The sequence below is a fragment of the Oncorhynchus masou genome, chromosome 20 (genome assembly GCF_036934945.1).
Source record: "Oncorhynchus masou masou isolate Uvic2021 chromosome 20, UVic_Omas_1.1, whole genome shotgun sequence".
In the NCBI taxonomy this organism is placed as follows: Eukaryota; Metazoa; Chordata; class Actinopteri; order Salmoniformes; family Salmonidae; genus Oncorhynchus; species Oncorhynchus masou.
This window is the reverse complement of record NC_088231.1, coordinates 21,319,148-21,344,147: the sequence shown is the minus strand read 5'-3', so window position 1 is coordinate 21,344,147 and position 25,000 is coordinate 21,319,148. Positions and strand designations below refer to the sequence as shown.

The window sequence follows — 25,000 nt, the reverse complement described above, 5'->3', positions numbered from 1 at the left end:
GCCAGTCAGTCAGCCAGCCAGTCAGTCAGCCAGCCAGTCAGTCAGCCAGTCAGTCAGCCAGTCAGTCAGCCAGTTAGTCAGTCAGTTAGTCAGTTAGTCAGTCAGCCAGCCAGTCAGTTAGTCAGTCAGTCAGTCAGTCAGTCAGCCAGTCAGTCATCCAGTCAGTCAGTCAGCCAGTTAGTCAGCCAGTCAGTCAGCCAGTTAGTCAGCCAGTCAGTCAGTCAGTCAGCTAGTCAAAAAGAAACCCTTATTTTCTGTTCATTCCAGATATACCAATAACCTGGTATAAAACATGCAGGTAAATTAGTGGGATTTTGGTCTGTGTGTGAAAGGGGTATATTTTTCATGCCTTTGTCGTCATTGTATTTGTCACCTGTAAATACCAGGACTCCAGGTCATCATTGTAAATAAGAATGTGTTTTTTAATTAACCGACTCGCCTGGTTAAACAACGGTTAAATATAAAATATTAAAATTGTCAATGGAATGGGTTTTGTTTGAATATTATTGAAATGTTGCATGTTGGGTATTATTTTGCTTGTTGGGTCAATCTCTATGTATGATATTTTCTCCCCATGTTGTTTTAAAAATTGATATAATTGTCTTTTTCAAAAACTGTATCTAGCCTTGTTTTTATATATATCTCCAGAAAATATGTTTATAAACTAAAAAAAATAAATGAAATAAATGTTTGTTTTGAATTTATTTGAATAATGTTATGGGTAGGCAACTCCAGTCCTCGAGGTGTCACACTTTTCCCCATCCCAAAGCAAAGACAGCTGATTAAACAAATTGCATCTAAACTGAAGATCATGATTAGGTGATTATTGGAGTCAGGTGTGTTAGCTGGGGCAAAACTGTGACACCAATCAGGCCCCCCGAGGACTGGAACTGCCCACCCTTGTAGAGGATGACGACATTACAGACCCCTGCCCAGCTCTCACAGCACCTGGAAAGGGTGCGTTCCAGGATGACTACATTACAGACCCCTGCTCAGCTCTCACAGCACCTGGAAAGGGTGCGTTCCAGGATGACTACATTACAGACCCCTGCCCAGCTCTCACAACACCTGAATAGGGTGCGTTCCAGGATGACTACATTACAGACCCCTGCCCAGCTCTCACAGCACCTGGATAGGGTGCGTTCCAGGATGACTACATTACAGACCCCTGCCCAGCTCTCACAGCACCTGGATAGGGTGCGTTCCAGGATGACTACATTACAGACCCCTGCCCAGCTCTCACAGCACCTGGATAGGGTGCGTTCCAGGATGACTACATTACAGACCCCTGCTCAGCTCTCACAACACCTGGATAGGGTGCGTTCCAGGATGACTACATTACAGAACCCTGCCCAGCTCTCACAACACCTGGATAGGGTGCGTTCCAGGATGACTACATTACAGACCCCTGCCCAGCTCTCACAGCACCTGGATAGGGCGCGTTCCAGGATGACTACATTACAGAACCCTGCCCAGCTCTCACAACACCTGGATAGGGTGCGTTCCAGGATGACTACATTACAGACCCCTGCTCAGCTCTCACAACACCTGGATAGGGTGCGTTCCAGGATGACGACATTACAGACCCCTGCCCAGCTCTCACAACACCTGGATAGGGTGCGTTCCAGGATGACTACATTACAGACACCTGCCCAGCTCTCACAGCACCTGGAAAGGGTGCGTTCCAGGATGACGACATTACAGACCCCTGCCCAGCTCTCACAACACCTGGATAGGGTGCGTTCCAGGACGACTACATTACAGACACCTGCCCAGCTCTCACAACACCTGGATAGGGTGCGTTCCAGGATGACTACATTACAGAACCCTGCCCAGCTCTCACAACACCTGGATAGGGTGCGTTCCAGGATGACTACATTACAGACCCCTGCCCAGCTCTCACAGCACCTGGATAGGGTGCGTTCCAGGATGACTACATTACAGAACCCTGCCCAGCTCTCACAACACCTGGATAGGGTGCGTTCCAGGATGACTACATTACAGACCCCTGCTCAGCTCTCACAACACCTGGATAGGGTGCGTTCCAGGATGACGACATTACAGACCCCTGCCCAGCTCTCACAACACCTGGATAGGGTGCGTTCCAGGATGACTACATTACAGACACCTGCCCAGCTCTCACAGCACCTGGAAAGGGTGCGTTCCAGGATGACGACATTACAGACCCCTGCCCAGCTCTCACAACACCTGGATAGGGTGCGTTCCAGGACGACTACATTACAGACACCTGCCCAGCTCTCACAACACCTGGATAGGCTGCGTTCCAGGATGACTACATTACAGACCCCTGCTCAGCTCTCAAAGCACCTGGATAGGGTGCGTTCCAGGATGACTACATTACAGACCCCTGCTCAGCTCTCACAACACCTGGATAGGGTGCGTTCCAGGACGACTACATTACAGACCCCTGCCCAGCTCTCACAACACCTGGACAGGTGAATAAACATATCAGCTAACCACATCATCTGCCCCAGCTAATCTGACGCCAGACTGCACAGTCAATGACGTGACATGGAGTTGAAATGCACCGACATGTCTGTAAACGTAGCGGGGTCTGGAACGCACCGTCTCTTGCCTCGGTGCGATGACGTCGTCACCTGTTACCTCAGACACCGTCAGACAGAAGGTCGTCTCGGAGGACAGGAAGAAGACAGCAACAGAGGCAGGTTGATGCCGTGACTCTCCGTACGAACAATGGACAGTGTTAGTGTCCGGACGGAGAGGTACGTTTCACACACAGGCACCCTTCTACTGAGGCCACGCCCTCCCCCACTTTCTACTGGTTGGATTTCTGTCCCAGGGTGATGATGCAGACACCTGTACCTCGGTCACCGTGTGTTAGTGTCCGGACGGAGAAGTCCGTTTCAACAACAGGAAGACGGCACCAGAGCCCCAGGTTGACCCAGCGACTCTCCGTGTCAACGATGTCAACGTTGGACAGTCAGGGTAAGAACCACAACCACAATAAAACGAAACATCATCGTTTGTTATATACCATGTTTCTTCCTGTTTTAAAGCAACGCTCCTTCATTTTCGTGAATAACCTCAGAGAGATTGTGATGCCAACCGTTTACCGGACGCAGTTGTTAGCAGTGTTGCAGCACAAATAAACGACAGAGTTTCGCCGACGTTGTTACTATTTATCACTGTGATCCGACACGTTGGCCGTTTGGGTCGACAGGGTAGCCTAGTGGTTAGAGTGTAGAGGAGGCAGGTAGCCTAGTGGTTAGAGCGTTGGACTAGTAACCAGAAGGTTGCAAGTTCAAACCCCCCGAGCTGACAAGGTACAAATCTGTCGTTCTTCCCCTGAACAGGCAGTTAACCCACTGTTCCTAGGCCGTCATTGAAAATAAGAATTTGTTCTTAACTGATTTGCCTGGTTAAATAAAGGTAAAAGAAAAGAAGAAAATAGAATTGAAATCTGTCCGGTCTCTGATTTCTGTGGGAAACACCCGTCTTTACACGGCTACTAATTCCGTGTATTCGAGCCTTCAGTCTATCTGTTACGGTGGATTAGGTTACACACCACCGTGGAGAAAACAGCGTGATTCAGTTCAGTTCACCCTGTCAAAGTCATGGTTAAATGTCACCGTGTCTGACAACACTGAAGCTCTGGAACCTGTTAGACCTCATTTCTATGGCTCTGATCCAAGTGGCTCCCTATTTCTCCATAGGGCCCTGGTCTAAAGTAGTGCACTATATAGGGAATAGGGTGCCATAGGGCCCTGGTCAAAAGTAGTGCACTATATAGGGAATAGGGTGCCATAGGGCTCTGGTCAAAAGTAGTGCACTACATAGGGAATAGGGTGCCATAGGGCTCTGGTCTAAAGTAGTGCACTACATAGGGAATAGGGTGCCAACTCTGGTCTAAAGTAGTGCACTACATAGGGAATAGGGTGCCATAGGGCTCTGGTCTAAAGTAGTGCACTACATAGGGAATAGGGTGCCATTTAGGGCACATAACTGTGATCACATTTGATACATAGTAAACGCTGACTGCTGGTAGGTTGTTGACCCCCCCCCTAGTAAACGCTGACTGCTGGTAGGTTGTTGACCCCCCCCCTAGTAAACGCTGACTGCTGGTAGGTTGTTGACCCCCCTAGTAAACGCTGACTGCTGGTAGGTTGTTGACCCCCCTAGTAAACGCTGACTGCTGGTAGGTTGTTGACCCCCCTAGTAAACGCTGACTGCTGGTAGGTTGTTGACCCCCCTAGTAAACGCTGACTGCTGGTAGGTTGTTGACCCCCCTAGTAAACGCTGACTGCTGGTAGGTTGTTGACCCCCCTAGTAAACGCTGACTGCTGGTAGGTTGTTGACCCCCCTAGTAAACGCTGACTGCTGGTGGGTTGACCCCCCTAGTAAACGCTGACTGCTGGTAGGTTGTTGACCCCCCTAGTAAACGCTGACTGCTGGTAGGTTGTTGACCCCCCTAGTAAACGCTGACTGCTGGTAGGTTGTTGACCCCCCTAGTAAACGCTGACTGCTGGTAGGTTGTTGACCCCCCCCTAGTAAACGCTGACTGCTGGTAGGTTGTTGACCCCCCTAGTAAACGCTGACTGCTGGTGGGTTGACCCCCCTAGTAAACGCTGACTGCTGGTAGGTTGTTGACCCCCCTAGTAAACGCTGACTGCTGGTAGGTTGTTGACCCCCCTAGTAAACGCTGACTGCTGGTAGGTTGTTGACCCCCCTAGTAAACGCTGACTGCTGGTAGGTTGTTGACCCCCCTAGTAAACGCTGACTGCTGGTGGGTTGACCCCCCTAGTAAACGCTGACTGCTGGTAGGTTGTTGACCCCCCTAGTAAACGCTGACTGCTGGTAGGTTGTTGACCCCCCTAGTAAACGCTGACTGCTGGTAGGTTGTTGACCCCCTAGTAAACGCTGACTGCTGGTAGGTTGTTGACCCCCCTTAGTAAACGCTGACTGCTGGTAGGTTGTTGACCCCCCTAGTAAACGCTGACTGCTGGTAGGTTGTTGACCCCCCTAGTAAACGCTGACTGCTGGTAGGTTGTTGACCCCCCTAGTAAACGCTGACTGCTGGTAGGTTGTTGACCCCCCTAGTAAACGCTGACTGCTGGTAGGTTGTTGACCCCCCTAGTAAACGCTGACTGCTGGTAGGTTGTTGACCCCCCCACCCACGTTAATGAATATTTGAGGGCATCATTATCGTCTTGTGTAAACTGGTCTGTCCCTGGGCTAAAGCTCAGTGGGCGTTTACACTATACAAGCAACACGGGCCACGCTAGCCTTAGCCCTCATGTGGGTGCTAACAAGCCAGCAAGCATGCTAGGTAGTGCTACGTATCAACAGCCAATCCAGTAGGGGATGGAAGCTATGGTGAGCTACGATTGGTCACGGGGGATTTGAATAAAGTTCAGTTTTTCCCAGTTTTAGCCCCGCCCCCTGTTCAGCTCCCTTTCCCATGCTCACATCTCTTAACAGTCCCCGCCCTCTCCGCTTCTCTCTCTGTCCTTCCGTTGAAAGTGAATGGCTTCCGATATTTCACAGTCTCAATGCTGCTTCCTAGTGTAAACACACTGTCACTGTCAGACAGCGCGACAATGAACTGCTGAAAGCAGCCTCCAATTCACTTGCTCTGCTAGCTGGATGTTACACTCATTTAGATGGATCTACATTCTCCCCCTCTCCACTATCTCCTTCTCTCTCTCTCCCTCTCCACTATCTCCTTCTCTCTCTCTCCCTCTCCACTATCTCCTTCTCTCTCTCTCTCTCCCGCTCTCCACTATCTCCTTCTCTCTCTCTCTCCCCTCTCCACTATCTCCTTCTCTCTCTCCCCCCCTCTCCACCAACTCCTTCTCTCTCTCTCTCCCTCTCCACTATCCCCTTCTCTCTCTCCCCCATCTCCCCTCTCTCTCCCTCTCCACTATCTCATTCTCTCTCTCCCCCTCTCCACTATCTCCTTCTCTCTCACTCCCTCTCCACCATCTCATTCTCTCCCTCTCTCTCCTCTCCACTATCTCCTTCTCTCTCTCTCTCTCTCTCTCCTTCTCTCCCTCTCCACCATCTCCTTCTCTCTCTCTCCCTCTCCACTATCTCCTTCTCTCTCTCTCCCTCTCCACTATCTCCTTCTCTCTCTCTCTCTCCCGCTCTCCACTATCTCCTTCTCTCTCTCTCCCCCTCTCCACTATCTCCTTCTCTCTCACTCCCTCTCCACCATCTCATTCTCTCCCTCTCTCTCCTCTCCACTATCTCATTCTCTCTCTCCCCCTCTCCACTATCTCCTTCTCTCTCACTCCCTCTCCACCATCTCATTCTCTCTCTCTCTCTTTCTCTCTCTCCCCTCTCCACTATCTCCTTCTCTCTCTCTCTCTCCTTCTCCCCCTCTCCACCTATCTCCTTCTCTCTCTCCCCCTATCCACTATCTCCTTCTCTCTCTCTCCCCCTCTCCACTATCTCCTTCTCTCTCTCTCCCCCTATCCACTATCTCCTTCTCTCTCTCTCCCCCTCTCCACCATCTCATTCTCTCTCTCTCTCTCCCTCCCCCCACCCCTTCCCTCCCTCCCTCCCTGTCCATAGGGTTCAGTAACGCTGTCGGAGCATCAGTGATGGGAGTACCTGGAAGCTTTGTGCTGTCCGCCACAACGGCAGCAGAACTAGGTGACTGGCTTGGTTCCACCAGAAGACTATCAACTGAAAGAGTCACTGGTCCCTCCAGGTGCTCTATAATGACACTGAACTGATAGGAATGTTCCCGTTGTTGTTTCTGCCCGTGATAGGAGGAGATGTTGTGGGTGACAGCAGTCTACTGTAGATGTTGTGGGTGACAGCAGTCTACTGTAGATGTTGTGGGTGACAGCAGTCTACTGTAGATGTTGTGGGTGACAGCAGCCTACTGTAGATGTTGTGGGTGACAGCAGTTTACTGTAGATGTTGTGGGTGACAGCAGTCTACTGTAGATGTCTGGGTGACAGTAGCCTACTGTAGATGTCTGGGTGACAGTAGTCTACTGTAGATGTTGTGGGTGACAGTAGTCTACTGTAGATGTTGTGGGTGACAGCAGTCTACTGTAGATGTTGTGGGTGACAGCAGTCTACTGTAGATGTTGTGGGTGACAGTAGTCTACTGTAGATGTCTGGGTGACAGTAGTTTACTGTAGATGTTGTGGGTGACAGCAGTCTACTGTAGATGTTGTGGGTGAGAGTAGTCTACTGTAGATGTCTGGGTGACAGCAGTCTACTGTAGATGTCTGGGTGACAGCAGTCTACTGTAGATGTCTGGGTGACAGTAGCCTACTGTAGATGTCTGGGTGACAGCAGTCTACTGTAGATGTTGTGGGTGACAGTAGTCTACTGTAGATGTCTGGGTGACAGTAGTCTACTGTAGATGTTGTGGGTGACAGTAGTCTACTGTAGATGTCTGGGTGACAGCAGCATACTGTAGATGTTGTGGGTGACAGCAGCCTACTGTATATGTCTGGGTGACAGTAGTCTACTGTAGATGTTGTGGGTGACAGCCTACTGTATATGTCTGGGTGACAGTAGTCTACTGTAGATATTTGGGTGACAGCAGCATACTGTAGATGTTCTGGGTGACAGTAGTCTACTGTATATGTCTGGGTGACAGTAGTCTACTGTAGATGTTTTGGGTGACAGTCTACTGTATATGTCTGGGTGACAGTAGTCTACTGTAGATGTTGTGGGTGACAGCAGTCTACTGTAGATGTTGTGGGTGACAGTAGTCTACTGTAGATGTTGTGGGTGACAGTAGTCTACTGTAGATGTTGTGGGTGACAGCAGTCTACTGTAGATGTTGTGGGTGACAGCAGTCTACTGTAGATGTTGTGGGTGACAGCAGTTTACTGTAGATGTTGTGGGTGACAGCAGTCTACTGTAGATGTCTGGGTGACAGTAGCCTACTGTAGATGTCTGGGTGACAGTAGTCTACTGTAGATGTTGTGGGTGACAGCAGTCTACTGTAGATGTTGTGGGTGACAGTAGTCTACTGTAGATGTTGTGGGAGTGACCGCAGTCTACTGTAGATGTCTGGGTGACAGTAGTCTACTGTAGATGTTGTGGGTGACAGTAGCCTACTGTAGATGTCTGGGTGACAGTAGTCTACTGTAGATGTTGTGGGTGACAGCAGACTACTGTAGATGTTGTGGGTGACAGAAGTCTACTGTAGATGTTGTGGGTGACAGTAGTCTACTGTAGATGTCTGGGTGACAGCAGTCTACTGTAGATGTTGTGGGTGACAGCAGTTTACTGTAGATGTCTGGGTGACAGCAGGCTACTGCAGATGTTGTGGGTGACAGTAGTCTACTGTAGATGTTGTGGGTGACAGTAGTCTACTGTAGATGTTGTGGGTGACAGTCTACTGTAGATGTTGTGGGTGACAGCAGTCTACTGTAGAGGTTGTGGGTGACAGCAGCCTACTGTAGATGTTGTGGGTGACAGTAGTCTACTGTAGATGTCTGGGTGACAGTAGTCTACTGTAGATGTCTGGGTGACAGCAGTCTACTGTAGATGTTGTGGGTGACAGCAGCCTACTGTGGATGTTGTGGGTGACAGCAGTCTACTGTAGATGTCTGGGTGACAGTAGTCTACTGTAGATGTTGTGGGTGACAGCAGTCTACTGTAGATGTTGTGGGTGACAGCAGCCTACTGTAGATGTTGTGGGTGACAGCAGCCTACTGTAGATGTCTGGGTGACAGTAGTCTACTGTAGATGTCTGGGTGACAGTAGTCTACTGTAGATGTTGTGGGTGACAGCAGCAGTAGACTGCTGTCACCCTTTATGTAGTGTTGTGGTGTCTCTTTATGTAGTGTTGTGGTCTCTTTATGTAGTGTTGTGGTCTGTTTATGCAGTGTTGTGGTCTCTTTATGTAGTGTTGTGGTCTCTCTTTATGTAGTGTGGTGGTCTCTCTTTATGTAGTGTTGTGGTCTCTCTTTATGTAGTGTTGCGGTCTCTCTTTATGTAGTGTTGTGGTGTCTCTTTATGTAGTGTTGTGGTCTCTTTGTGTGGTGTTGTGGTCTCTCTTTATGTAATGTTGTGGTCTCTCTTTATGTAGTGTTGTGGTGTCTCTTTATGTCGTGTTGTGGTCTCTCTTTATGTAGTGTTGTGGTCTCTCTTTATGTAGTGTTGTGGTCTCTCTTTATGTAGTGTTGTGGTCTTTCTTTATGTAGGTTTGTGGTCTCTCTTTATGCAGTGTTGTGGTCTCTCTTTATGTAGTGTTGTAGTCTCTCTTTATGTAGTGTTGTGGTCTCTCTTTATGTAGTGTTGTGTGTCTCTTAACGTGATGTTTTATCCTATATTTGTAATTTTTAATCCCAACCCTGTCCCCGTAGGACGCCTTCTGCCTTTTTGTAGGCCGTCATTATAAATATTTGATTTTAACTGACTTGCCTAGTTACATAAAGGTAAAATAAAATAAATAAATAGCACTGGTTCCAATCCAAGTTCCAATGCCGTTTAGCAAACTCCAGGCGGTGCTGTTGTGTTCCACTTCAGGCGGTGCTGTTGTGTTCCACTCCAGACGGTGCTGTTGTGTTCCACTTCAGGCGGTGCTGTTGTGTTCCACTCCAGGACATATCTGTTGTGTTCCACTCCTGGACATATCTGGTGTGTTCCACTCCAGGACATATCTGTTGTGTTCCACTCCAGGACATATCTGTTGTGTTCCACTCCTGGACATATCTGTTGTGTTCCACTCCAGGACATATCTGCTGTGTTCCACTCCAGGACATATCTGGTGTGTTCCACTCCAGGACATATCTGTTGTGTTCCACTCCTGGACATATCTGTTGTGTTCCACTCCAGGACATATCTGTTGTGTTCCACCCCAGGACATATCTGTTGTGTTCCACTCCAGGACATATCTGTTGTGTTCCACCCCAGGACATATCTGTTGTGTTCCACTCCAGGACATATCTGTTGTGTTCCACTCCAGGACATATCTGTTGTGTTCCACTCCTGGACATATCTGTTGTGTTCCACCCCTGGACATATCTGTTGTGTTCCACTCCAGGACATATCTGTTGTGTTCCACTCCAGGACATATCTGTTGTGTTCCACTCCAGGACATATCTGTTGTGTTCCACCACAGGACATATCTGTTGTGTTCCACTCCAGGACATATCTGTTGTGTTCCACTCCTGGACATATCTGCTGTGTTCCACTCCAGGTGGTGCTGTTGTGTTCCACTCCAGGACATATCTGTTGTGTTCCACCCCAGGACATATCTGTTGTGTTCCACCCCAGGACATATCTGTTGTGTTCCACCACAGGACATATCTGTTGTGTTCCACTCCAGGACATATCTGTTGTGTTCCACTCCAGGACATATTTGTTGTGTTCCACCCCTGGACATATCTGTTGTGTTCCACTCCAGGACATATCTGTTGTGTTCCACTCCAGGACATATTTGTTGTGTTCCACCCCTGGACATATCTGTTGTGTTCCACCCCAGGACATATCTGTTGTGTTCCACCCCAGGACATATCTGTTGTGTTCCACCACAGGACATATCTGTTGTGTTCCACTCCAGGACATATCTGTTGTGTTCCACTCCAGGACATATCTGTTGTGTTCCACTCCAGGACATATCTGTTGTGTTCCACTCCTGGACATATCTGTTGTGTTCCACTCCTGGACATATCTGTTGTGTTCCACTCCAGGACATATCTGTTGTGTTCCACTCCTGGACATATCTGTTGTGTTCCACTCCAGGACATATCTGTTGTGTTCCACTCCTGGACATATCTGTTGTGTTCCACTCCTGGACATATCTGTTGTGTTCCACTCCAGGACATATCTGTTGTGTTCCACTCCTGGACATATCTGTTGTGTTCCACTCCAGGACATATCTGTTGTGTTCCACTCCAGGACATATCTGTTGTGTTCCACCCCAGGCCATATCTGCTGTGTTCCACTCCAGGACACATTTTAATATTATTTTAATACTGGATGTTGGGTTTTGGTTTTGCTTTGTCTGTTCCTTATCTTACTTTTTGATATAATTGTTCATCTATTACAACAGTGGTTCTCTACCCTCTCCTCAGGACTCCCAGCCATTCCCAACCTCTCCTCAGGACCCTCAGCTGTTCCCAACCTCTCCTCAGTACTCCCAGCTGTTCCCAGCCTCTCCTCAGGACTCCCAGCTGTTCCCAACCTCTCCTCAGGACTCCCAGCTGTTCCCAACCTCTCCTCAGGACCCCCAGCTGTTCCCAACCTCTCCTCAGGACTCCCAGCTGTTCCCAACCTCTCCTCAGGACTCCCAGCTGTTCCCAACCTCTCCTCAGGACTCCCAGCTGTTCCCAACCTCTCCTCAGGACTCCCAGCTGTTCCCAACCTCTCCTCAGGACCCCCAGCCGTTCCCAACCTCTCCTCAGGACTCCCAGCTGTTCCCAACCTCTCCTCAGTACTCCCAGCTGTTCCCAACCTCTCCTCAGGACTCCCAGCTGTTCCCAACCTCTCCTCAGGACTCCCAGCTGTTCCCAAACTCTCCTCAGGAACTCCCAGCTGTTCCCAACCTCTCCTCAGTACTCCCAGCTGTTCCCAACCTCTCCTCAGGACTCCCAGCTGTTCCCAACCTCTCCTCAGTACTCCCAGCTGTTCCCAAACTCTCCTCAGGAACCCCCAGCTGTTCCCAACCTCTCCTCAGGACTCCCAGCTGTTCCCAACCTCTCCTCAGGACTCCCAGCTGTTCCCAACCTCTCCTCAGGACTCCCAGCTGTTCCCAACCTCTCCTCAGGACTCCCAGCTGTTCCCAACCTCTCCTCAGGACTCCCAGCTGTTCCCAACCTCTCCTCAGGACCCCCAGCTGTTCCCAACCTCTCCTCAGTACTCCCAGCTGTTCCCAACCTCTCCTCAGGACTCCCAGCTGTTCCCAACCTCTCCTCAGGACTCCCAGCTGTTCCCAACCTCTCCTCAGGACTCCCAGCTGTTCCCAACCTCTCCTCAGTACTCCCAGCTGTTCCCAACCTCTCCTCAGGACTCCCAGCTGTTCCCAACCTCTCCTCAGGACTCCCAGCTGTTCCCAACCTCTCCTCAGGACTCCCAGCTGTTCCCAACCTCTCCTCAGGACCCCCAGCTGTTCCCAACCTCTCCTCAGGACTCCCAGCTGTTCCCAACCTCTCCTCAGGACTCCCAGCTGTTCCCAACCTCTCCTCAGGACTCCCAGCTGTTCCCAACCTCTCCTCAGGACTCCCAGCTGTTCCCAACCTCTCCTCAGGACCCCCAGCCGTTCCCAACCTCTCCTCAGGACTCCCAGCTGTTCCCAACCTCTCCTCAGTACTCCCAGCTGTTCCCAACCTCTCCTCAGGACTCCCAGCTGTTCCCAACCTCTCCTCAGTACTCCCAGCTGTTCCCAAACTCTCCTCAGGAACCCCCAGCTGTTCCCAACCTCTCCTCAGGACTCCCAGCTGTTCCCAACCTCTCCTCAGGACTCCCAGCTGTTCCCAACCTCTCCTCAGGACTCCCAGCTGTTCCCAACCTCTCCTCAGGACTCCCAGCTGTTCCCAACCTCTCCTCAGGACTCCCAGCTGTTCCCAACCTCTCCTCAGGACCCCCAGCTGTTCCCAACCTCTCCTCAGTACTCCCAGCTGTTCCCAACCTCTCCTCAGGACTCCCAGCTGTTCCCAACCTCTCCTCAGGACTCCCAGCTGTTCCCAACCTCTCCTCAGGACTCCCAGCTGTTCCCAACCTCTCCTCAGTACTCCCAGCTGTTCCCAACCTCTCCTCAGGACTCCCAGCTGTTCCCAACCTCTCCTCAGGACTCCCAGCCGTTCCCAACCTCTCCTCAGGCCTCCCAGCTGTTCCCAACCTCTCCTCAGGACTCCCAGCCGTTCCCAACCTCTCCTCAGGCCTCCCAGCCGTTCCCAACCTCTCCTCAGGCCTCCCAGCTGTTCCCAACCTCTCCTCAGGACCCCCAGCTGTTCCCAACCTCTCCTCAGGACCCCCAGCCGTTCCCAACCTCTCCTCAGGACTCCCAGCCATTCCATGTGTTTGATCTATTCCAGAACTAGCACCTGATTTAACTTGTCAACTAATCATCAAGTCCTTGACTCAGCGAATCAGGTCTTTAACAACACGCTGAAACATCTGGGAGTCCTTGAGGAGAAGTTTATCTATAATAATATATCTATGGTACTGATGGGGTCCCTGAGGAGAGGTTTATCTATAATAATATATCTATGGTACTGATAGAGTCCCTGAGGAGAGGTTTATCTATAATAATATATCTATGGTATTGATGGGGTCCCTGAGGAGAGGTTTATCTATAATAATATATCTCTGGTACTGATAGAGTCCTTGGGGAGAGGTTTATCTATAATAATATATCTATGGTACTGATGGAGTCCCTGAGGAGAGGTTTATCTATAATAATATATCTATGGTACTGATAGAGTCCCTGAGGAGAGGTTTATCTATAATAATATATCTATGGTACTGATGGAGTCCCTGGGGAGAGGTTTATCTATAATAATATATCTATGGTACTGATAGAGTCCCTGAGGAGAGGTTTATCTATAATAATATATCTATGGTACTGATAGAGTCCCTGGGGAGAGGTTTATCTATAATAATATATCTATGGTACTGATAGAGTCCCTGGGGAGAGGTTTATCTATAGTAATATATCTATGGTACTGATAGGGCACATCCAATCAATGGACACAACCAATCAATGGACACATCCAATCAATGGGCACATCCAATCAATGGACACATCCAATCAATGGGCACATCCAATCAATGGGCACATCCAATCAATGGGCACATCCAATCAATGGGCACATCCAATCAATGGGCACATCCAATCAATGGAGACATCCAATCAATGGAGACATCCAATCAATGGAGACATCCAATCAATGGAGACATCCAATCAATGGACACATCCAATCAATGGACACATCCAATCAATGGACACATGTCCAATCAATGGACACATGTCCAATCAATGGACACATCCAATCAATGGACACATCCAATCAATGGACACATCCAATCAATGGAGAATTTCAAATAAATGTCTGCTGTTTTCGAAAGAAACGTGCGTCATTGATTGTTTAAAGTTGGCTGCTACCGTATGAACCTCCCCCCCCTCACCTGTGTCTGTCTATGAAGCTGCCGTTGATGTAGTCTGACCCCCTCCCTCCTCACCTGTATCTGTCTATGATGCTGCCGTTGATGTAGTCTGACCCCCTCCCTCCTCACCTGTATCTGTCTATGAAGCTGCCGTTGATGTAGTCTGACCCCCTCCCTCCTCACCTGTATCTGTCTATGATGCTGCCGTTGATGTAGTCTGACCCCCTCCCTCCTCACCTGTATCTATCTATGAAGCTGCCATTGATGTAGTCTGACCCCCTCCCTCCTCACCTGTATCTGTCTATGAAGCTGCCGTTGATGTAGTCTGACCCCCTCCCTCCTCACCTGTATCTGTCTATGAAGCTGCCGTTGATGTTGTCTGACCCCCTCCCCCCTCACCTGTATCTGTCTATGAAGCTGCCGTTGATGTAGTCTGACCCCCTCCCTCCTCACCTGTATCCGTCTATGAAGCTGGCGTTGATGTAGTCTGACCCCCTCCCTCCTCACCTGTATCTGTCTATGAAGCTGGCGTTGATGTAGTCTGACCCCCTCCCTCCTCACCTGTATCCGTCTATGAAGCTGCCGTTGATGTAGTCTGACCCCCTCCCTCCTCACCTGTATCCGTCTATGAAGCTGGCGTTGATGTAGTCTGACCCCTCCACTCCTCTGATTGGCTGCAGACAGACCCTGGTGGACTCATAGGGCATGATGTTCACCAGACGGTTCTTGAACTTGTTACACGGCAGGTTGGCACTCACAAACCTGGAGGTGTGGGCCTTCGCACTGGCCAACCGCTATGGAGGGGGAGGGAGATGACATAGGTTGTTATAATGTGACATAGCATTACATATTGTATCATGAGATATGACATGCGAGGAGAAGGGGAGTGTGGGCCTTCACACTGGTCAAGCGCTATCAAGGGGAGGGGTGGTGACATAGGGTGTTATAATGTGACATAGCTACACATCATGTAATAATGTGACATAGAATGTGACACAGCAGAACAGAACAGTGCATGACTTAATATTTAAGCTTGATCATAGCATTGGCTCGATGCTGGGACGCGATATGTCATGACATAGTGTGTTATAACAAGATAAGATATGGCTTAACAATTCATAAGAAAATATCACGTGACATAATGCATTATGTCATGACATAGTAGCACAGAGTAATGACCGCTATACAGTTCAGTTTGCACAGTCTAACAAATAGGAGGAGAGAGGGGAGAAGAGAGGGGGAGGAGGAGGAAGAGAGGGTGAGGAGGAGGAAGGGGGAAGAGAGGGGGAGGAGGAGGAAGAGTGGGGGAGGAGGAGGGGGAGGGTGGAGGAGGAAGAGAGGGGGAGGAGGAGGGGGAGTGGGGGAGGAGGGAGGGGGGGAGGGTGGAGGAGGAAGAGAGGGGGAGGAGGAGGAAGAGAGGGGGATGAGGAGGAAGAGAGGGTGAGGAGGAGGAAGGGGGAAGAGAGGGGGAGGAGGAGGAAGGGGGAAGAGAGGGGGAGGAGGAGGAAGAGTGGGGGAGGAGGAGGGGGAGGAGGAGGAAGAGAGGGGGAGGAGGAGGGGGAGGGTGGAGGAGGAAGAGAGGAGGAGGAGGAGGTTGAGAGGGGAGGAGGAGGAAGAGAGGGGGAGGAGGAGGAAGAGAGGGGGAGGAGGAGGAGGAGAGGAGGAGGAGGAAGAGAGGGGGAGGAAGAGAGGGGGAGGAGGAGGAGGAGGAAGAGAGGGGGAGGAGGAGGAAGAGAGGGGGAGGAAGAGAGGGGGAGGAGGAGGAAGAGAGGGGGAGGAAGAGAGGGGGAGGAGGAGGAGGAGGAAGAGAGGGGGAGGAGGAGGAAGAGAGGGGGAGGAGAAGAGAAGAGAGGGGGAGGAGAAGAGAAGAGAGGGGGAGGAGGAGAGAAGTGGGAGAGGAAACCACAGGCCCCCTGGCTGTCTCGACACACACGCCAAACCAGAGTTTATCCTGCGTCAGCGAAACCACACACACACACACACACACACACACACACACACACACACACACACACACACACACACACACACACACACACACACACACACACACACACACACACACACACACACACACACACACACACAGAGTCTGACCGTTGCTTGACTCGGGTGAGAAAGAACAACAGCTCATAAGAGAGGGACAGAGAGGAAACCACAGGAAGTCGATGGAGCACTGAGATCTCACCAGGGCCGGCGGTCAGAAGGGAATCAGTTGGACGGGCATTTGGTTTCCACAAGGGGAAACGGGACCTCCTATGTCCTACACGTTTCTTCATAGGTTTATAGAGTAAAGTACATGTCACGGAGTTAACATGTTATACCCTTCTTGTCCACACAGCATCAGATACATGGTCTACACATACTGAGACAGAGGGGGCGCTGTTTCACTGTTCAGGCAGCATCAGATACACGGTCTACACATAGTGAGACAGAGAGGTGCTGTTTCACTGTCCAGACAGCATCAGATACATGGTCTACACATACTGAGACAGAGGGGGCGCTGTTTCACTGTCCAGACAGCATCAGATACATGGTCTACACATACTGAGACAGAGGGGGCGCTGTTTCACTGTCCAGACAGCATCAGATACATGGTCTACACATACTGAGACAGAGGGGGCGCTGTTTCACTGTCCAGACAGCATCAGATACATGGTCTACACATACTGAGACAGAGAGGTGCTGTTTCACTGTCCAGACAGCATCAGATACATGGTCTACACATACTGAGACAGAGAGGTGCTGTTTCACTGTCCAGACAGCATCAGATACATGGTCTACACATACTGAGACAGAGAGGTGCTGTTTCACTGTCAAGACAGCATCAGATACACGGTCTACACATACTGAGACAGAGGGGGCGCTGTTTCACTGTCCAGACAGCATCATGGTCTACACATACTGAGACAGAGAGGTGCGGTTTCACTGTCCAGACAGCATCAGATACATGGTCTACATGTACTAAGACAGAGAGGTGCTGTTTCACTGTCCAGACAGCATCAGATACATGGTCTATACATAGTGAGACAGAGGGGGCGCTGTTTCACTGTCCAGACAGCATCAGATACATGGTCTACACATACTGAGACAGAGAGGTGCTGTTTCACTGTCCAGACAGCATCAGATACGTGGTCTACACATACTGAGACAGAGGGGGCGCTGTTTCACTGTCCAGACAGCATCAGATACATAGTCTACATGTACTGAGACAGAGAGGTGCTGTTTCACTGTCCAGACAGCATCAGATACATGGTCTCCACATACTGAGACAGAGGGGGCGCTGTTTCACTGTCCAGAGAGCATCAGATACATGGTCTACACATACTGAGACAGAGAGGTGCTGTTTCACTGTCCAGACAGCATCAGATACATGGTCTACACATACTGAGACAGAGAGGTGCTGTTTCACTGTCCAGACAGCATCAGATACATAGTCTACATGTACTAAGACAGAGAGGTGCTGTTTCACTGTCCAGACAGCATCAGATACATGGTCTACACATACTGAGCCAGAGGGGGCGCTGTTTCACTGTCCAGACAGCATCAGATACATGGTCTACACATACTGAGACAGAGAGGTGCTGTTTCACTGTCCAGACAGCATCAGATACATGGCCTACACATACTGAGACAGAGAGGTGCTGTTTCACTGTCCAGACAGCATCAGATACATGGTCTACACATAGTGAGACAGAGGGGGCGCTGTTTCACTGTCCAGACAGCATCAGATACATGGTCTACACATACTGAGACAGAGGGGGCGCTGTTTCACTGTCCAGACAGCATCAGATACATAGTCTACATGTACTAAGACAGAGAGGTGCTGTTTCACTGTCCAGACAGCATCAGATACATGGTCTACACATACTGAGACAGAGAGGTGCTGTTTCACTGTCCAGACAGCATCAGATACATGGTCTACACATACTGAGACAGAGAGGTGCTGTTTCACTGTCCAGACAGCATCAGATACATGGTCTACACATACTGAGACAGAGAGGTGCTGTTTCACTGTCCAGACAGCATCAGATACATGGTCTACACATAGTGAGACAGAGAGGTGCTGTTTCACTGTCCAGACAGCATCAGATACATGGTCTACACATACTGAGACAGAGGGGGCGCTGTTTCCCTGTCCAGACAGCATCAGATACATGGTCTACACATACTGAGACAGAGAGGTGCTGTTTCACTGTCCAGACAGCATCAGATACATGGTCTACACATACTGAGACAGAGAGGTGCTGTTTCACTGTCCAGACAGCATCAGATACATGGTCTACACATAGTGAGACAGAGAGGTGCTGATTCACTGTCCAGACATCATCAGATACACGGTCTACACATACTGAGACAGAGAGGTGCTATTTTGCTCTGAAATTTTATCTGAAATTGATGACTCTTGCTGTCGTCGGTCAAAATAACTGATCAATATTTAAATATTTTATTTGATTTTATTTGAACCCGGGCAAAGAGGCCCGCAGGCCCTGGATCTCACAGACACAACATTTATTTCCCCCCTAGAACAGCACCACGGAACCCTAGAAACTTTAGAACGCACCTTGAACTCCAGTTCCGTGCCCGTGACGTTCTCCGCCGGTTCTATCTGGGTCAGTCTCTGGATGTAGGCGTGAAGGTTTCGCGCCGGAACCTCGGTGTTGCCGCAGGCGACGGCTTCCAGCAGCGCGTCGTGGATAAAGGCGTACTGATCCTCCGTCTGCACCATGTAGTTCCGCTGGGACCTAAAAGTTGAATGTTTCAGTCAGGGTTCATTTACTGGTAACACTGGTAATCATAGAGTCCTGGTTTCAGTCAGGGTTCATTTACTGGTAACACTGGTAATCATAGAGTCCTGGTTTCAGTCAGGGTTCATTTACTGGTAACACTGGTAATCACAGAGTCCTGGTTTCAGTCAGGGTTCATTTACTGGTAACACAGGTAATCATAGAGTCCTGGTTTCAGTTAGCATTTACTGGTAACACTGGTAATCATAGAGTCCTGGTTTCAGTTAGCATTTACTGGTAACACTGGTAATCATAGAGTCCTGGTTTCAGTTAGCATTTACTGGTAACACTGGGGATAACAGAGTCCTGGTTTCAGTTAGCATTTACTGGTAACACTGGTAATCATAGAGTCCTGGTTTCAGTTAGCATTTACTGGTAACACTGGTAATCATAGAGTCCTGGTTTCAGTTAGCATTTACTGGTAACACTGGTAATCATAGAGTCCTGGTTTCAGTTAGCATTTACTGGTAACACTGGTAATCACAGAGTCCTGGTTTCAGTTAGCATTTACTGGTAACACAGGTAATCATAGAGTCCTGGTTTCAGTTAGCATTTACTGGTAACACTGGTAATCACAGAGTCCTGGTTTCAGTTAGCATTTACTGGTAACACTGGTAATCATAGAGTCCTGGTTTCAGTTAGCATTTACTGGTAACACAGGTAATCATAGAGTCCTGGTTTCAGTTAGCATTTACTGGTAACACTGGGGATAACAGAGTCCTGGTTTCAGTTAGCATTTACTGGTAACACTGGTAATCACAGAGTCCTGGTTTCAGTTAGCATTTACTGGTAACACTGGTAATCACAGTCCTGGTTTCAGTTAGCATTTACTGGTAACACTGGTAATCACAGAGTCCTGGTTTCAGTTAGCATTTACTGGTAACACTGGTAATCACAGAGTCCTGGTTTCAGTTAGCATTTACTGGTAACACTGGTAATCACAGAGTCCTGGTTTCAGTTAGCATTTACTGGTAACACTGGTAATCACAGAGTCCTGGTTTCAGTTAGCATTTACTGGTAACACTGGTAATCACAGAGTCCTGGTTTCAGTTAGCATTTACTGGTAACACTGGTGATCATAGAGTCCTGGTTTCAGTTAGCATTTACTGGTAACACTGGGGATAACAGAGTCCTGGTTTCAGTTAGCATTTACTGGTAACACTGGTAATCATAGAGTCCTGGTTTCAGTTAGCATTTACTGGTAACACTGGTGATCATAGAGTCCTGGTTTCAGTTAGCATTTACTGGTAACACAGGTAATCATAGAGTCCTGGTTTCAGTTAGCATTTACTGGTAACACTGGGGATAACAGAGTCCTGGTTTCAGTTAGCATTTACTGGTAACACTGGTAATCACAGAGTCCTGGTTTCAGTTAGCATTTACTGGTAACACTGGTAATCACAGTCCTGGTTTCAGTTAGCATTTACTGGTAACACTGGTAATCACAGAGTCCTGGTTTCAGTTAGCATTTACTGGTAACACTGGTAATCACAGAGTCCTGGTTTCAGTTAGCATTTACTGGTAACACTGGTAATCACAGAGTCCTGGTTTCAGTTAGCATTTACTGGTAACACTGGTAATCACAGAGTCCTGGTTTCAGTTAGCATTTACTGGTAACACTGGTAATCACAGAGTCCTGGTTTCAGTTAGCATTTACTGGTAACACTGGTGATCATAGAGTCCTGGTTTCAGTTAGCATTTACTGGTAACACTGGGGATAACAGAGTCCTGGTTTCAGTTAGCATTTACTGGTAACACTGGTAATCATAGAGTCCTGGTTTCAGTTAGCATTTACTGGTAACACTGGTGATCATAGAGTCCTGGTTTCAGTTAGCATTTACTGGTAACACTGGTAATCACAGAGTCCTGGTTTCAGTTAGCATTTACTGGTAACACTGGTAATCACAGTCCTGGTTTCAGTTAGCATTTACTGGTAACACTGGGGATAACAGAGTCCTGGTTTCAGTTAGCATTTACTGGTAACACTGGTAATCACAGTCCTGGTTTCAGTTAGCATTTACTGGTAACACTGGGGATAACAGAGTCCTGGTTTCAGTTAGCATTTACTGGTAACACTGGTAATCACAGAGTCCTGGTTTCAGTTAGCATTTACTGGTAACACTGGTAATCACAGAGTCCTGGTTTCAGTTAGCATTTACTGGTAACACTGGTAATCACAGAGTCCTGGTTTCAGTTAGCATTTACTGGTAACACTGGTAATCACAGAGTCCTGGTTTCAGTTAGCATTTACTGGTAACACTGGGGATAACAGAGTCCTGGTTTCAGTTAGCATTTACTGGTAACACTGGTAATCATAGAGTCCTGGTTTCAGTTAGCATTTACTGGTAACACTGGGGATAACAGAGTCCTGGTTTCAGTTAGCATTTACTGGTAACACTGGTAATCATAGAGTCCTGGTTTCAGTTAGCATTTACTGGTAACACTGGGGATAACAGAGTCCTGGTTTCAGTTAGCATTTACTGGTAACACTGGTAATCACAGAGTCCTGGTTTCAGTTAGCATTTACTGGTAACACTGTAATCATAGAGTCCTGGTTTCAGTTAGCATTTACTGGTAACACTGGTAATCACAGAGTCCTGGTTTCAGTTAGCATTTACTGGTAACACTGGTAATCATAGAGTCCTGGTTTCAGTTAGCATTTACTGGTAACACTGGTAATCACAGAGTCCTGGTTTTAGTTAGCATTTACTGGTAACACTGGTAATCACAGAGTCCTGGTTTCAGTTAGCATTTACTGGTAACACTGGTAATCATAGAGTCCTGGTTTCAGTTAGCATTTACTGGTAACACTGGTAATCATAGAGTCCTGGTTTCAGTTAGCATTTAGTTAGCATTTACTGAAAAGAGTCTGAAAAATATTATGATTTTTTTTTAAATATTATAATTAATATAATGTCTGCTCCTACATGGTCCCCTATAGTGGCAATTGGTTCAGCGTTCTGAAAATGAACGCTTGTTGGATGATAGACCCCCCCCCCGCCCAAACAAAGTGATTCGACATCCCATTTACCTCATGAGGGTCACGTGACCGTAGATGTCAACTGTCTTCTCGTGTTTGATTCGCTCCACCATGGCGTCAATCACGATGAAACAACCAGTCCGGCCCACTCCAGCACTGAAAAAAAGGGGGGGAAGGAACAAGAGACATGTTGGATAATCATTCTAGAAGTTAATCTACGTATTTTAACCTTTATTTAACTAGGCAAGTCAGTTAAGAACAAATTCTTATTTTCAATGACGGCCTAGGAACAGTGGGTTAACTGCCTTGTTTAGGGGCAGAACAACAGATTTGTACCTTGTCAGCTCAGGGATTTGAACTTGCAACCTTTCGGTTACTAGTCCAATGCTCTAACCACTAGGCTACCCTGCCGCCTCTACACTCTAACCACTAGGCTACCCTGCCGCCTCTACACTCTAACCACTAGGCTACCCTGCCGCCTCTACACTCTAACCACTAGGCTACCCTGCCGCCTCTACACTCTAACCACTAGGCTACCCTGCCGCCCCTACACTCTAACCACTAGGCTACCCTGCCACCTCTACACTCTAACCACTAGGCTACCCTGCCGCCTCTACACTCTAACCACTAGGCTACCCTGCCGCTTATACACTCTAACCACTAGGCTACCCTGCCGCCTCTACACTCTAACCACTAGGCTACCCTGCCGCCTCGACACTAACCACTAAGCTACCTACCTCCTCTACACTCTAACCACTAGGCTACCCTGCCACCTCTACACTCTAACCACTAGGCTACCTTGCCGCCTCTACACTCTAACCACTAGGCTACCCTGCCGCTTATACACTCTAACCACTAGGCTACCCTGCCGCCTCTACACTCTAACCACTAGGCTACCCTGCCTCCTCTACACTCTAACCACTAGGCTACCTGCCACCTCTACACTCTAACCACTAGGTTACCTGCCACCTCTATACTCTAACCACTAGGCTACCTGCCACCTCTACACTCTAACCACTAGGCTACCCTGCCGATGTAATTACAGTATCATCTGTAGGATCACATATTAAAACAAAGATCCATTCCAGAGAAGGTAACCCAGTACTTCTTACAGGCCCGACGGGTAACCAGGAAGTAAATGGAGCTATAATGACTCGTCCTTCTACAGAGTGTAGCTAATGGTGACAGCAACATGTTGACCTGCAACTAACTAGCTTTTAACGGAATCTATTTGATCCTCTCTGTCCAGACACACACACACACACACACACACACACACACACACACACACACACACACACACACACACACACACACACACACACACACACACACACACACACACAGGCTCCGCTTCCCGCAGCTACAGTCCATTACAGATTACAGAGTAAGACCCAGCCGTGATGTGACAGGGACTACAGTCCATTACAGAGGAAGACCCAGCCGTGATGTGACAGGGACTACAGTCCATTACAGAGGAAGACCCAGCCGTGATGTGACAAGGATTACAGTCCATTACAGAGGAAGACCCAGCCGTGATGTGACAGGGACTACAGTCCATTACAGAGTAAGACCCAGCCGTGATGTGACAGGGACTACAGTCCATTACAGAGGAAGACCCAGCCGTGATGTGACAGGGACTACAGTCCATTACAGAGGAAGACCCAGCCGTGATGTGACAGGGACTACAGTCCATTACAGATTACAGAGGAAGACCCAGCCGTGATGTGACAGGGACTACAGTCCATTACAGAGGAAGACCCAGCCGTGATGTGACAGGGACTACAGTCTATTACAGAGGAAGACCCAGCCGTGATGTGACAGGGACTACAGTCCATTACAGAGGAAGACCCAGCCGTGATGTGACAGGGACTACAGTCCATTACAGAGGAAGACCCAGCCGTGATGTGACAGGGACTACAGTCCATTACAGAGGAAGACCCAGCCGTGATGTGACAGGGACTACAGTCCATTACAGAGGAAGACCCAGCCGTGATGTGACAGGGACTACAGTCCATTACAGAGGAAGACCCAGCCGTGATGTGACAGGGACTACAGTCCATTACAGATTACAGAGGAAGACCCAGCCGTGATGTGACAGGGACTACAGTCCATTACAGAGGAAGACCCAGCCGTGATGTGACAGGGATTACAGTCCATTACAGATTACAGAGGAAGACCCAGCCGTGATGTGACAGGGACTACAGTCCATTACAGAGGAAGACCCAGCCGTGATGTGACAGGGACTACAGTCTATTACAGAGGAAGACCCAGCCGTGATGTGACAGGGACTACAGTTCATTACAGAGGAAGACCCAGCCGTGATGTGACAGGGACTACAGTCCATTACAGAGGAAGACCCAGCCGTGATGTGACAGGGACTACAGTCCATTACAGAGGAAGACCCAGCCGTGATGTGACAGGGACTACAGTCCATTACAGAGGAAGACCCAGCCGTGATGTGACAGGGATTACAGTCCATTACAGATTACAGAGGAAGACCCAGCCGTGATGTGACAGGGACTACAGTCCATTACAGAGGAAGACCCAGCCGTGATGTGACAGGGACTACAGTCTATTACAGAGGAAGACCCAGCCGTGATGTGACAGGGACTACAGTCCATTACAGAGGAAGACCCAGCCATGATGTGACAGGGACTACAGTCCATTACAGAGGAAGACCCAGCCGTGATGTGACAGGGACTACAGTCCATTACAGAGGAAGACCCAGCCGTGATGTGACAGGGACTACAGTCCATTACAGAGGAAGACCCAGCCGTGATGTGACAGGGACTACAGTCCATTACAGAGGAAGACCCAGCCGTGATGTGACAGGGACTACAGTCCATTACAGATTACAAAGGAAGGCCCAGCTGTGACCTGCCCAATCATGCCTCTTTTGTAGACAAACTCAACTCATTTTATGCTTCGTCAACAACAACAACAACAACAACAACAACAAAACCGTACCGTGCGTGAGGGCCTGTCATGCCAAATAGTGTCCCGCTCTACTCACAATGGGATTCCATAAACTATTAGTGTTCTAGCAACAGCCCTTGCAACATCCCTAGCAACAGAAGTTAGAACTCATAGAATCCGATTGTGACGTAGAGGGGAACACTATTTGGCATGACCCCCGCCGAACCAGAAGACTGGGGGATCTCTCT

General features: G+C 48.9%; 2 protein-coding genes across 2 annotated transcripts in view; one reads left to right on the top strand and one right to left on the bottom strand.

Annotated features, from left to right (window-relative positions):
* Positions 1 to 490, top strand: part of LOC135507162 (uncharacterized) — a 9,217-nt gene extending 8,727 nt beyond the window's left edge. Inside the window, exon 2 of the mRNA XM_064926746.1 lies at positions 1 to 490. This exon is cut by the window's left edge and continues 1,706 nt beyond it. The gene's annotated coding sequence lies outside the window, so the exon portion shown is untranslated.
* Positions 1 to 25,000, bottom strand: part of LOC135506583 (receptor-type tyrosine-protein phosphatase delta-like) — a 354,431-nt gene that overhangs the window by 18,840 nt on the left and 310,591 nt on the right. Inside the window, exons 34-36 of the mRNA XM_064925920.1 lie at positions 21,885 to 21,989; positions 18,631 to 18,811; positions 14,682 to 14,860 (exon numbers count right to left, since the gene is read on the bottom strand). Coding sequence (XP_064781992.1) covers positions 14,682 to 14,860; positions 18,631 to 18,811; positions 21,885 to 21,989 — 465 coding nt within the window. The remainder of the gene's footprint in view (positions 1 to 14,681; positions 14,861 to 18,630; positions 18,812 to 21,884; positions 21,990 to 25,000) is intronic.